Genomic DNA, 13517 nt, shown 5'->3' on the forward strand with positions numbered 1-13517 from the left:
GAGAGGGCCATGCAACAAACCAAACATGGGCTAAGATGCGAGCCAGGTGCGAGTCACCCATCCAAACACACCCGCAGTGTATAAGCATAGGCATGAATATTTATCCGATGGGTAGCATATGGATATAATTTTAATCCCATGAGACACGTGGGTATGAAATTATTATGTCGGCACTATACCATACCCATTGCCATCCTTAAAACTTACAGATGTTTAAAAAAATAATAAGTTTTTGGGTTAAACCTGTTCCAAGCTACCTTGCTGGGCCTGTAGAGCAGCGGCGCTCGTGTGCGAGAGGCAGATCAATCCTAGCCCATTTTCGTCCCGCGATCTCCGCGCAAGCCCACCAGTAAAACCCTAAACCCTAGTGGATGGTTCTGGATCCTCCTCGTCTCCTCTCTTCCTCTCCCTTCTCCCTCTAAAATCCGCCTCTCCCTTCCCCATTCCCTTTCCTCCTCCCCAAGAAACAACCGGAGCTCGCACATCATCTCACCTCGGCGCCTCGCCCCCCTAGCCTCTACGCACCTCGACTCCGGCGCCATCTCGCTGCATTCGCCATGTACCGCGCCGCCGCCAGCCTCGCCTCCAAGGCTCGGTGAGTGCTCCCCTCCGCGCCTCCCAGCGCTGCGATCTGAATCTCTTGTGATCTTCTGCTGTGCGGCTGCTAACCCGTGTACGTGGTTGTTCGTGCAGGCAAGCCGGGAGCAGCGCTCGCCAGGTGAGAGGATTTGCCCTGCTCGAATTGCTGTTTGCGGTTGCCTGGTATTCTAGCTGGTAGTTCTAGGTCGAGTAGCGTCGCTCGGCGCGGGTTCAAGTGGAGATTCGATCGCGTTATTTAGTCAGTTTGGTAGCGCGTGCGAGAGCGAGACCCTGTGGTGGTCTGTGCGGGGTTCAGTCGAATCTAGGCAAGCTTGAATTGCTTAGGATCCAGCGGATTTGTTTCAATAATAAGTAATGGAAATGATCTGCCGTATTATGTTGTTTGGCAGTGAAAGATCTATTGCTTCCTCCTGGTGTTGTGGACTTTCACGCTCACGGTTGGCTGGTGATTTAGTCTGTGTAGTCGGTTTAGCCGCAAGGCCTCTAGTTGGTGTAATGCGGGTTGGTTCACAGTACAATTATGCTCCAATTGATAACTTAAGTCTGTTAACAGTGGCATGATAGCAAGACCAAAGTTAAAAAAAAGCGCTAGGTGTTAATTCTGCGTTTTGCTACCGCCTTCAGCTTTTCTGACCAAAGCGCAAAAGCGCAGTTATGCTGACAATAAGCGTAATTCAGTGCTAGGCGTTTTGTTTAGCAGCAGGATGTAGTAGTATATGATATCTCAATTGGGCGTTTCTTGACTTGATGCGTTGTATGTGATACTGTGTAGGTTGGAAGCAGGCTTGCCTGGAGCAGGAACTATGCCGCCAAAGACATCAGGTTTGGTGTCGAGGCCCGTGCCTCCATGTTGAGGGGTGTCGAGGAGTTGGCAGATGCGGTGAAAGTGACCATGGGTCCTAAGGTATAACTATGTCCTTATACCCTTTTTTTGGTGAATAAGCCTATTACACATTCAAGGGGCAACAACTGTTGGATCATCTTTTCTCTCTCTTTTATATTCCCATAAAAACTGTCATAGCTCAGATTCTTTACTTGTTGAATTCTACAGGGGCGCACTGTGATCATTGAGCAGAGCTTTGGTGCCCCAAAAGTCACAAAGGATGGTGTGACTGTTGCCAAGAGCATTGAATTTAAAGATAGAGTCAAGAACGTTGGTGCAAGCCTTGTAAAACAGGTTGCTAATGCAACAAATGATACTGCTGGAGATGGTATGTCATATTTATGTCCTGCTGGTTTCTTATGTGCAACCAATATTGAATCTGTTTTGTGAAGTATTCCTTCCATGCTTGTCTGTTGGATATACTCCCTCCGTCTGAAAAAAACTTGTCCCAAGCTTGTGCCTCAAATGGATGTATCTAGCATCATTGTGCCTCAAATGGATGTATCTAGCACTAGATGACAAGCTTTTTCGGACGGAGGGAGTATCATCTTATTTTTGCTGTACCGTCACTTCTTTTCAGGAGCATTAATAATGTCTTCACTCTTAAGTGTAATTGCAGTTTGATCATTAACACTGAACAAATTTGATATGTCAGTGCTTTTGTTCTATCACATTCTCAACAATTGTAAATATTGTGTTAAATTGCGCTGTTTATAGGTTCTTCCTATCGCCTTCATCATTTGTCTTCTGTTTGAATTGTTAAACCATAGTTTCTAACCATGTTGTGCTTGTTATGTTCCAAATTCAGGTACCACATGTGCCACTGTTTTGACAAAAGCTATATTTACTGAGGGCTGCAAGTCTGTAGCCGCTGGAATGAATGCAATGGATCTAAGGCGTGGAATCTCAATGGCGGTTGATGATGTTGTGACAAACCTAAAGGGCATGGCTAGAATGATCAGCACTTCAGAGGAAATAGCACAGGTAACACCCGAACTGATTAACTACAAAGTTCTTAGTTTCTAATTTATTACTGATTTTGTTTCTCTTCTCTTACAAAGGTGGGTACAATATCAGCAAATGGCGAAAGGGAAATCGGTGAGCTGATTGCTAAGGCTATGGAGAAGGTTGGGAAAGAAGGTGTAATCACCATTGTGGTAAGATTTTCTAAGTTCAGATTACCAGAACTATAAAGGGCAGCCCGGTGCATGTAGCTCCCGCTTGCGCAGGGTCCGGGGAAGGGTCCAACCACTTTGGGTCTATAGTACGCAGCCTTTCCCTACATTTCTGTAAGAGGCTGTTTCCAGGACTTGAACCCGTGACCTCTTGGTCACAAGGCAGCAGCTTTACCACTGCGCCAAGGCAGCAGATTACCAGAACTATGTTCACCAATAATGTGTAGCCTGGCCTATTATTTTTCTTTCATTTTCTTTTCCATCCATTAGCATAACAGCTAGTCAGTTTCTTGGTCCATGGCATACTAGTGCAAACAACCTCCCCTAATAATTATTTGAGTGCAAATCTGTACTGGATACCGTTCATAGATACAGTTCAACTTGATCTATATTGACACTGAGCCAACGTTTACGAGTCGACGAGTCGATGAGTCGTTCGAAGGTTGAGACTCATAGACTAATCGTGACTAGTGTAGACTACTGCTGGACTAGTTGACATGGTACTGTAGTTCACAACTTGCAGTAATCAATTACTAAAACCTAGTATTAATATGTAATATATACTATAGAAAGTGCATTGGAGCGTCAATTTGTCCTGCAGATTAGTCAAGTAAGCATATTTCCATGTTGGATCCTTGCTCCTAGTTGGCTTCTTGCAGGATCCTTCGATGGATCATATTGCTCATTGGTCTGAGCTGCAGCTGCTGAATACAGTACTTGAGATATTTCCGGCATAGGCATTGCACTTTAGACCTAAGGATCTTGAAACTGAAGCAAACAAAACGAAATAAAGAAGAGGGCAGGGGGTAAAAATCGAATCAAAGAAGGGAAGAAGAGAAGGGAGAAATTACTTTGCTAGTATGCTTGCTTGCTTACTGCAACCTGAGGGACGAGCGGATCCAGTAGCCAGAAGGCAGCAGAGGGAGACCGTAGGGCAGATCTAGGGAGAGCAGAAGCAATGGAGGGAAAGGGCCAGAGCAGAGGAGTGCAGATCCATGAAGAGCATAAGCAATGGAGGGAAAGGGGCAGGGTGGCTGGCTCACTTATCCCCTCCCAATCCCTAAAAAATAAAGAAATTGAGTCGAACGACTCAAGGTGCACGACTAGTCTAGACTAGTCTACGACTAGTCCTTCGACTCCTCGACTCGGCGAACTAGTCTACACGAGATTTCTAGTCGACACACAGAATGCGACTCATAGACTAGTCTAGCGACTAGTCTCGACTAGTCCCTCGACTCGTAATCAATGCACTGAGCGCAGAAGATAATGTTAGACATAACTCTACATCTATAAGTATGTTTTACTTCTAGGAGTTGCACTCAACAGAAACTTCAGTCTAGAAATTGAGCCTATTACAAATTCCTGTATTTGTAAGAACTAAGAAACAGCTAAATGAAACAGTAAAGTGGATGTGTCCTCAATCCTCAGTGCGTGTGCTTAGCGGGAAATGTGGAGCTAATTTAAAGTATACTTTCTTTCTAGCATTTTGTGATTTTAGTTTGAGTTTGTGTCATCTTAACTCGGTGATCAGAAGAAAAGGTGACACATTCACCGGATATTTTGTCTGTGTGGAAGTCTCAGTCCCAATCTGTGTTGTGCATAGATCTGTTTGTAATGCATGATTTTGTACTGTTCTGGATAGTGAAAGTTCATGAGGGCTATGGCCATTGGACTTTCTGGATGCTTCTCTGTCAATGCTCCGAGTCTTATTTGCTTGTAATATCCTGGCTTAATCGTTCATGTGCAGGATGGTAACACCCTTTATAATGAGCTTGAAGTTGTGGAAGGCATGAAGCTCGACAGGGGTTACATCTCTCCCTACTTTATTACCAACCAAAAGACCCAGAAATGTGTAAGTACTATTTAATTTACGTTGCTGCTAGCTGCTTGTTAGTCTCAAAATTTGGTTGTTGTTTATCATAGTAGTGTTGCAGTTGTAAATGTTTTTATTCCTGTTTTTATCCCACAGGAATTGGAAGACCCCTTGATCTTGATCCATGACAAGAAGGTTTCGAACATGCATGCAGTAGTTAAAGTGTTAGAGATGGCTCTGAAGGTGCTTTTTTTGTTCTAATCTTGAAACCTTGACCAATATTGTTGTCATAGTGGTCTTCGCTGCTATAGTGACTAATGTGTTGTCCTCAACAGAAGCAAAAGCCTCTACTGATTGTTGCTGAAGATCTAGAAAGTGAGGCATTGGGCACTCTGATTATCAACAAGCTCCGTGCAGGCATTAAGGTCAGTAAATTCAATCTCCTTTTCATCTGACTTCTGTATGGCCGGTTGTCCTTAATCGATGTGGAATTCAGGTCTGTGCTGTTAAAGCTCCTGGTTTTGGGGAGAACAGGAAAGCAAATTTACAGGACCTTGCTATCCTTACTGGCGGAGAAGTAAGTTGGGAAGTTATTGAATATCTCCATGTTTTTGTGAGTCATCTATGTTTCTGAAATCAGCACATTTCATTATTCAGGTCATAACTGAAGAGCTTGGGATGAACCTTGAGAACTTTGACCCGGAGATGTTAGGTACATGCAAAAAGGTATGATCACTAGAAGTATGAGCATTTTTGAATACCTTTGGAGGTTGTTAACCAAAATGTATGAGCATTTTTAAATACCTTTGGAGGTTGTTAACCAAAATGTTCTGTTCTGTCTTTGCTGCAAAGCTCTTAAGATAATAATTCTCGCCCCAAGGTTTGAAGGCCAGTTCTTTTGGCAGCTTAAAAAATGAGCCACCCCCACCCCAGCTTTTCCCATAAGCTGCCTCTCTTGATCATTGGGGCTTCTGAACTAGTTATGGGATAACTAATTTAGAAGTCTCAACAAACTTAGAGTGCGGCTTATTTTTTAATCTGGGAGGAGGCAGCTTAATTTTTAAGCCACTCAAAAGAACTGGCCCTTATTCCTCTGATAGTAAGCTTACAATATTCATCAAATTATTTTTTCATTAATGAGCTTCCATTTCAGGTGACTGTTTCTAAGGATGACACTGTTATTCTTGATGGAGCTGGAGACAAGAAGAACATTGAGGAGAGAGCAGATCAGGTTCATGCAACTTCAATTTAATGTGCCGTGACTTGTTAATTGAATTGTATCTTATTTATATATCATGGCAACTTACATGAATATTGTGTCACAGATTAGATCTGCAATTGAGCAAAGTACTTCTGATTATGACAAGGAAAAGCTGCAAGAGAGGTTGGCCAAGCTTTCTGGAGGTGTTGCGGTTCTAAAGGTGAGGTTCATGCTCCTCGTGCAAATTGAAGAGAGAACTATAGTTCCTTGTTTTATTTCCTATCAGTTAGCATTACCTATTTATCTCAGAATCTCAGACTAGCATTTCACAGTACTATATTGACTGAAAATGAGTGAGACTGGCTATAGTAAGAGTTTCTTAGTTGACATAAAAATGCAACTGATATTGCTCCATCTGTACCCTGTCCCAAAATAAATGCAGTTGATTTAGTATAAAATTTGTACTACTAATTTAGTACTAAATCAGCGACACTCATTTTGGGACGGAGGGAGTACATTCTATGTCTTGCTCTGCCTGAGGATGCTATTGAATTGCTGATGGACTGTTAATATAGTAGTAATAGGTGATTCCTTTCATGCTACTATATCTTTTCTATTGTTTTGACCTGTGTACTTTGACCTGTCCTACAGATTGGAGGAGCCAGTGAAGCTGAAGTTAGCGAGAAGAAGGACAGAGTTACAGATGCACTTAATGCCACTAAAGCTGCTGTCGAAGAGGGTATCGTGCCAGGTACTGCACCATGCACATTCTGAATATGGCTTATTTTGAATAGTTTTTGGTCTTCATTGTTACTACTAGCAAAAATTGATGTTCTTTGTGTGCTCCTGTAGTTTGTATCTTAAGCATCACTGTCCTGAGAATATGGTTTGTATTTAATGGTTATGCAGGTGGTGGTGTTGCCCTTCTATATGCATCAAAGGCTCTGGATAAATTGCAGACTGCAAACTTTGACCAGAAGATTGGCGTGCAGATCATTCAGAACGCTTTGAAGGTTGGGGAGAAAATAATTATCTGTTTTGTCCTGATTTCTTTTGACTGTGTGCTGATTTCTGAAAAACCTCGCAGACACCAGTGTACACCATCGCTTGCAATGCAGGCGTAGAAGGGGCAGTTGTTGTTGGCAAGCTTTTGGAGCAAGAGAACACTGATCTTGGATATGACGCAGCTAAAGGTATGATGTCCTTGACCATTTGCTTGATCTTGTCCTATTTTGAACAAGCGGAGTCTTGTTACTGATGCCGTAATTATCTCTGCATCTAGGTGAATATGTGGACATGGTGAAGGTCGGTATCATTGATCCACTGAAGGTGATCAGAACTGCCTTGGTGGATGCTGCTAGGTACTTACTGGCTACAACCTTATGCTCATGATAGTTGATTGTATCTTAGTAAGAACAATATTTGATGAGCACCAGCACTAACGTTTTGCCTTGTTATCTTGCAGTGTGTCATCTCTGATGACCACAACAGAGGCCATCATCGTGGAGGTTCCTAAAGAGGAGAAAGAGGCTCCTGCCATGGGCGGCATGGGTGGAATGGATTACTAAGCCATGAACACGGACGATATATGAAGCAAACTGGAACATATTGATTAGGGGATTTTTTGGGTGTAGTCCCATCTTTGATGTAATTTTATTGTCGCTGGGTTGACAGTTTTGATCGTGCGGACGATGTTCCAAACGGAGCCAGTGTTGGACGAATAAAGAGTAGTCGTCGAGAGCTGAAACACTTATCGGAACTGATTAGTGACACCTGCTAAAGGCCAATTAATGAAGAGTTGCGCGTTTCACTTGTTTATTCTCGTCTATAATACAACTAGTATCGTCCCTTGTTCTGCACGTTCCATTGTAAAATAATGAAGTCTTTGGCCGGGGTCGTTGGAGTGAGTCGGTTTAGGTTTGAGTAGCGACCAAGATTCCGTTTCCGTGTGCGGAATTGTTTGACAGTGGGAGGATATAAGCCCGGGATAGTTGGCTCCCCTCCGCTCCTCGACTTGAGAGATTGAGAGATGGCGGGGTCGGAGGAGCAGCAGCAGAGGGAGCTGATGCTGTTCGACACGAGGACAAAGAAGGCGGAGATGTTCCGGCCGCTGGTGGAGGGCAAGGTGAGCATGTACGTCTGCGGTGTGACGCCCTACGACTTCAGCCACGTCGGCCACGCCCGTGCTTACGTCGCCTTTGACGTCCTCTACAGGTACGTCGGCCACGCCTCCTGTGCGTTTCGAATATCTGTTAACAGCTGGTTGGAGACCCGTCGATATCGATTGGCTGAAATTTCGCCGGAAGGGATACGGTCAAAACCCGCTTTCCTAAACTCTTTTTTTTGAGAAGGCAGGTGTCGCACAGGGCGGGCACCACTACATGGGCCAGCCCATGTGGCCGTTTTCCTTTTTTTTCTCCATTTGTTTTTTTCGGGTATTTTTCTCTCCATTTGTTGATTATTCTTTTTCTGTTTCGTCTCTTCTCTTCAGGTTTTTCAAGCGGGTTTTCTGTCTAGTTTTTTTTTCCTTTTTCTTTGCTGTTTTCAAATTCCAAATTCATCAAATGTTTATTTCCCATACTTCTAACCAGGCTCTGTTGCATTTTTAACCCAATAATAACAAAGGTTATCACGTGTTATTTGATACTAGATTCGTGATATATCTCAATGAGATTTAGTTACACGGACATCAAGCAAAACGTGACTTTGCCCTCGTCCCGTCCCGTCCCTCGCGTTGCCCCTAGGGCGACTTGGCGGAGTCTAGGGTTTTCCCCCGCCGCCTCCCCCCACCTCCCCCACCCCCTCGCCGCCACCGGAGACGACCGCCGGGAAAGCCCGCGCGGGCGCCGGGAAGGTGGTGGCGGGGTCTTCGGCGCTCCTTCACGGAGACCATCAGATCCAGGGCGGCGGCCCCTGCTGGCGTGGCGTGCGGCGTGCCTGAGGGTTCGGCCGCGAGGACGGCGAGCCGCAGGCGTGCCAGATCTGGAGGTATTGCCCCTCCCTTCCATGCATCCCTTCTCAGTCCCCGGTTCGGTTTGGATCCACCTCCGGTGTATTCTGGTGGAGCATATCGGTGTCCGAGGAAACCTTGGCCACCTTGGCTGGCCGGCAGCGGCGACGCCGCCTTTTGGCGCCGGTTTCCTCCTTGGGGGCGCTGCTGAGGGCACCATCTCTCCACTCCGACCCATGTCCGGGTGAAAGCCCAAGATCCGATGCGGATCGGGCGTCGGCGGCTCCCCGTGCACCGTAAACTTCCTGGAGGTGGCGCCAAGGACATTGGGATCGGATGGGAGGGTCTGCAGGTGAGGGGTGGGGGTGTGCTGCCTCCCTTTCGGTGGACGGTGTTTCTTTCTACATATTCTTGGCGATGACTCTTGGCGGCATGGAGCAGCGGAGGCTTGGCGTCAGATGTGTGGTGACGGATACGCGCAGGAGGTCGATGCTGTCTGGCGTCGTGGTGGCGTCGGCGGCAGCGAGACCGAGCAAGGCCGATGCAACAGTACAGCTCTGAAGATGGATATGTGGCAGGTGGTTGTGGCGGCCTCATACCCGGCAGGCGTCCTGGTTGAGGAGCACGCCGGACTGGTGGGTGCCCATACCTGGCAGGCGTCCTGGTTGGGACCTCAGGTCTTAGATGTTAGGTTTGGCTGCGAGGTCTGTTTGGTATTAGGCCCAGACCATCAGCGCCCCTTCATCAGTTAGATAGGAGTAGCGACAGAGGTTGCTGAGATGGTGGCTTTGGTCTTACTGTTGTACGACTTTGTAAGGTCTTGTGTTAATAATTAATAAATTGGCCGTATGCATCGTCCAGATGCAGAGGCCGGGGGTATTCCCCCTTTTCTAAAAAAAATTCAATGTTTGGATTGATAACATAAGCCTAAAACTGAAATACATATAATTATGAAGCATGTGTTGAATCCAAGTAGCATAATATAATTAAACATTTGAGCCTTTTTTCATCCATGGTTGCATGTTGAGGTGGGCCTTTTCCCATGCATAGTTGCAATGATGAGATAAATATGTCAGTGGGATCAACTACTTAGTTATACAATATATGATTAGTCCTTGTTTTCGTACATGCCTTTTGTTTTGGTTAATTTTGTTAATTGTCAAGACTTCTGAGGGTTATATTTTTACGCTCTGTTTTCTTTCTTTCTGAACAAGATGCGGTGTTATCTTCGATAGTTGAACCTTGATGCTTGCTCTAAACTTCCAATGATACGCTCTTTTAACAACGCTTCATATGGTCTATGCTTTGAGGGAATGGTACATACGAGTTTGTTATGTCGTTGCGCTTATCATCTTAATTTATTTTCATTCAGGTACCTAAAGTACTTGGGGTACGAGGTTGAGTATGTGCGCAACTTCACTGATATCGATGACAAGGTAATAAATCATTGATAAATTTTTGAGAAAAGACTTAATTTGTTGAGTAAAATAATAAGAACTGTCTAATGGAAACTTTTGGTCATGTTGGATGAATGTACGCTATACCTGAAAATAATATACAGTGTACCTAGCTTGTTCTCTAGGAATTCCTGTACTATTATGCACTCAAGTGGAAACTGATGTCTTTGTATTTGCCTAATTCCCTGTTTTGTTATAATGGAGTACATATTCTATCTTCTGTTTATCGTCCATCAAATTATTTCTTGAAATTTAGGTAACTTAGGTTTTAATGGGTTTCAAACTCACTTCTGGAGCAAATTTCCCATTAAAATAGTTTTCTATGTCTGAACTATGTTCTGAAATGCATCCTACTGAAAGTCATTTTCAATATCTTGGGGGCATGCAATGCACGAGATAGTCAATTCTGAACTGCTGTTTTTCGCATGCAGATTATTAGACGAGCAAATGAAGCTGGTGAAACGGCAACTAGTTTGAGTAGTCGGTTCATCGATGAGTTCCTGCGTGACATGGTTGAACTTCAGTGCTTGCCTCCTACTCGCGAGCCACGTGTGACGGAGCACATTAAGCAGATAATAGATTTGATAACCAAGGTACTCAACTACATTTCCTCCAAAAAGAAAAAACTGTGCAACTACAATAAGGGAAAATAAAAACCAATATAGAAGGATAACTGATCAATTTGCTTATCTGTGCTTGTCACCCATTCCATGAAATCAAACCTTCAGTAGTTGCTTGTTTAACTTCCCCATTGCGCAAGAGGGCATAAAATCTAAGTTGTTTACTTTTACCGGTTCCATAATTCATATCATTTGGCTTGACATTAACAACTATCTTCTACTTGTATATGCAAATGACAGCTAGAGGAAAAAGGGAAAGCCTATACTATTGAAGGAGACGGCGTATACTTCTCAGTTGATAATTTCCCTGAATATCTTAGTCTGTCTGGAAGGAGCTTAGACCATAATCTTCCGGGTTCACGAGTCGCTGTCGATACAAGAAAGCGCACTCCTGCTGACTTTGCATTATGGAAGGTGCTTACTATTTTACCTTTTTTTTTTACTTTGTGGTTAATTTTTGTTATTGTTGCCTTTAGTCAAGTGCTTAATTATCCTTCACATTTTCTGTTCAGTTTGCGAAGGAGGGTGAGCCATTCTGGGAAAGCCCTTGGGGCCGTGGAAGACCAGGATGGCATATTGAGTGCAGTGCAATGAGCGGGCATTATTTAGGCCATGCGTTTGATATTCATGGCGGAGGAAAAGATTTGATCTTTCCACATCATGAGAACGAGCTCGCACAAAGCAGAGCAGCGAATCCTGAGAGCGAGGTCAAATGCTGGATGCATAATGGCTTTGTCAACAACAATGGCCAGAAGATGGCAAAAGCAGACAAAAACTTCTTCACTATCAGAGATGTAAGGGGCTTTTTTTCTGTTAGCAGTATGCTTTCCAGTTAAAATATACTCCCTCCGTCCCAAAATAAGTGTCTCGACTTTGTACTAACTTTAGTACAAAGTTGTACTAAGGTTAAGACACTTATTTTGGGACGAGGAGTATATCATTTGTTTGTAGCCGAGGCTGACCATTTTGTTCTTGTCGCTGTAGGTTATCGCTCTGTACCATCCAATGGCTCTCAGGCTATTCCTGATGCGAACACACTACAGGTCCGATGTTAACCACTCTGATGTAGGCCTTGAGTTTGCATCTGGCCGTGTGTACTACATCTATCAGGTATTTAATGTTTGCAAACTTAATGTCAGGATGCTCCCTATTTTTATCCGAGTTATATAGATTTGAACTGTCGTGTTGTAATTCCTTGGACAATTTATTACCCAGACTCTACAAGACTCTCAAGAGGTTATATCCTTGTACCATGATGATGAGTTGGACGTCCCAGTACCAGCAGGCGATCGCAAGGTGGTTGACGACAACCACGAGAGTTTCCTGAGACACATGTCGAACGATCTTCATACCACAGGCGCCCTTGACGAGCTTATGAAGCCAGTGAGAGCAATGAACAACAACTTGAGTGATCTGAAGGTATTTACGCTGCATCTTTAGTTTTGCAGTTGATGAGCATTGAACTGTGCTACTGGGAATGAAAGGAAAGTAACTCATCTGATAGTGCTGTAAAAAAAAAACTCATCTGACAGTGTGTTGTGTACTTGTGTTGTCAGAAATTGCAGCAGAAACTGGAGCAGCAGCAGAAGAAAGAGCCAGAGAAGAAGAAGCAGCAGCAGCAGAAAAAGAAACAGCCCGAGGAGAAACAAGAGGAACATTATGTACAAGCTCTGGTTGCCTTGCACGTCGAAGTCACGAATAAACTGTCTATTCTTGGCTTGATGCCGTCATCGCCCTTGGCTGAGGTAAATTTATTGGTCTTGATTGATATTATTTATTTATTGTTGCCACTAGTCTTTTCTGGGGGTCGAAGATATATATGTTGAATTATTTTTGTTCTGAGAATCAACAAAAATGGTCAAAACTTGTAGGTGGTGAAGCAACTGAAGGAGAGGGCGCTGAAGCGAGCAGGGATGAGTGAAGAGGAGCTGCAGCAGGTGATTGAGCAGAGAAGCGCTGCGAGGAAGAGGAAGGAGTTTGCGGAGTCGGACCGGATCAGGGCGGAGCTCTCTGCCCGCGGCATCGCCTTGATGGATGAGCCTGCCGGGACGCTGTGGAAACCATCTGAACCAGAACTAGCTGAAGAAGCGTAGGCATATACCAGTACCCATTATGTTCAGTTGTTCACGTAGGTAGAATGAAGGACTCCGCATGGCGTGCCATGTGTTTACAAATACAGCTGTAGAATGAGAGAATAACCCATTGATTATATTCTCAGCTGTTGACAAGAAGAAGAAGAAGAAGAAGAAGAAGAAGAAGAAGAAGAAGAAGAAGAAGTCGAGTTATTTGCATTGTGCATCTATCTGTAATTTACACTTGTCAGTCATACCCTCTGGGTCGATGCTTTTTCTGGTACGGGGGCGTGGATACCTCCGGGCAGGGCATCCTTGGTTAGCTCGCGAATTGCGTCGTAATGAAGGGCGGCGCGGGAGGAGGAGGAGAAGGAGGGTCCAGCACCGCACCGGTGTGTGTAATTACACAAGGAATTAGCAAGTACAATAACCATGGAGTACCGCGCCTGCCTGCCTTGCTGACTCTGCACTAAGTATACAGAGAGAGAGAGAGAGAGAGAGAGAGAGAGAGAGAGAGAGAGAGAGAGAGACGCAGGCAGCTAGGCAAGACGTCGCTGTCCCGGGTTCGCGCAGACGGCAACAAGGCGGTCGGATGGATGCTGGGCGCGTGCGTGCTTGCGTGTGGTGTGGTGTGCCTCAGGCCTGCCATTGAATGGCGTGAAGAATGAGATGGGAGGGTGGATGAGAGGAGGAGTGGGCGCTTTGAGTCGCCGCATAAGTTATGCTCACAATGCTTTGGAGATGTA

At 44.7% G+C, this 13517-nt stretch overlaps 2 protein-coding genes across 2 annotated transcripts; both read left to right on the forward strand.

Annotated features, from left to right (window-relative positions):
- The first annotated feature begins 356 nt into the window (after nt 1–356).
- LOC123044829 (chaperonin CPN60-1, mitochondrial) lies at nt 357–7490 on the forward strand. The gene is made up of 18 exons (XM_044467705.1): nt 357–595; nt 694–718; nt 1373–1504; nt 1652–1811; nt 2292–2467; nt 2545–2640; nt 4406–4510; nt 4628–4714; nt 4807–4896; nt 4968–5048; nt 5129–5197; nt 5625–5702; nt 5797–5892; nt 6324–6423; nt 6582–6685; nt 6760–6865; nt 6955–7033; nt 7138–7490. Exons 1-18 carry the CDS (start codon nt 558–560, stop codon nt 7238–7240), a joined length of 1725 nt encoding a protein of 574 aa, XP_044323640.1. The 5' UTR covers nt 357–557; the 3' UTR covers nt 7241–7490.
- A 71-nt stretch (nt 7491–7561) lies between these two features.
- LOC123044836 (cysteine--tRNA ligase CPS1, chloroplastic/mitochondrial) lies at nt 7562–12972 on the forward strand. Its single transcript, XM_044467710.1, has 9 exons — nt 7562–7886; nt 9995–10058; nt 10511–10672; nt 10940–11113; nt 11212–11493; nt 11684–11809; nt 11915–12118; nt 12256–12444; nt 12571–12972. Exons 1-9 carry the CDS (start codon nt 7702–7704, stop codon nt 12790–12792), a joined length of 1608 nt encoding a protein of 535 aa, XP_044323645.1. The 5' UTR covers nt 7562–7701; the 3' UTR covers nt 12793–12972.
- The last annotated feature ends 545 nt before the right edge of the window (nt 12973–13517 follow it).

The sequence above is a fragment of the Triticum aestivum genome, chromosome 1A, assembly GCF_018294505.1.
Source record: "Triticum aestivum cultivar Chinese Spring chromosome 1A, IWGSC CS RefSeq v2.1, whole genome shotgun sequence".
Classification (NCBI taxonomy): domain Eukaryota; kingdom Viridiplantae; phylum Streptophyta; class Magnoliopsida; order Poales; family Poaceae; genus Triticum; species Triticum aestivum.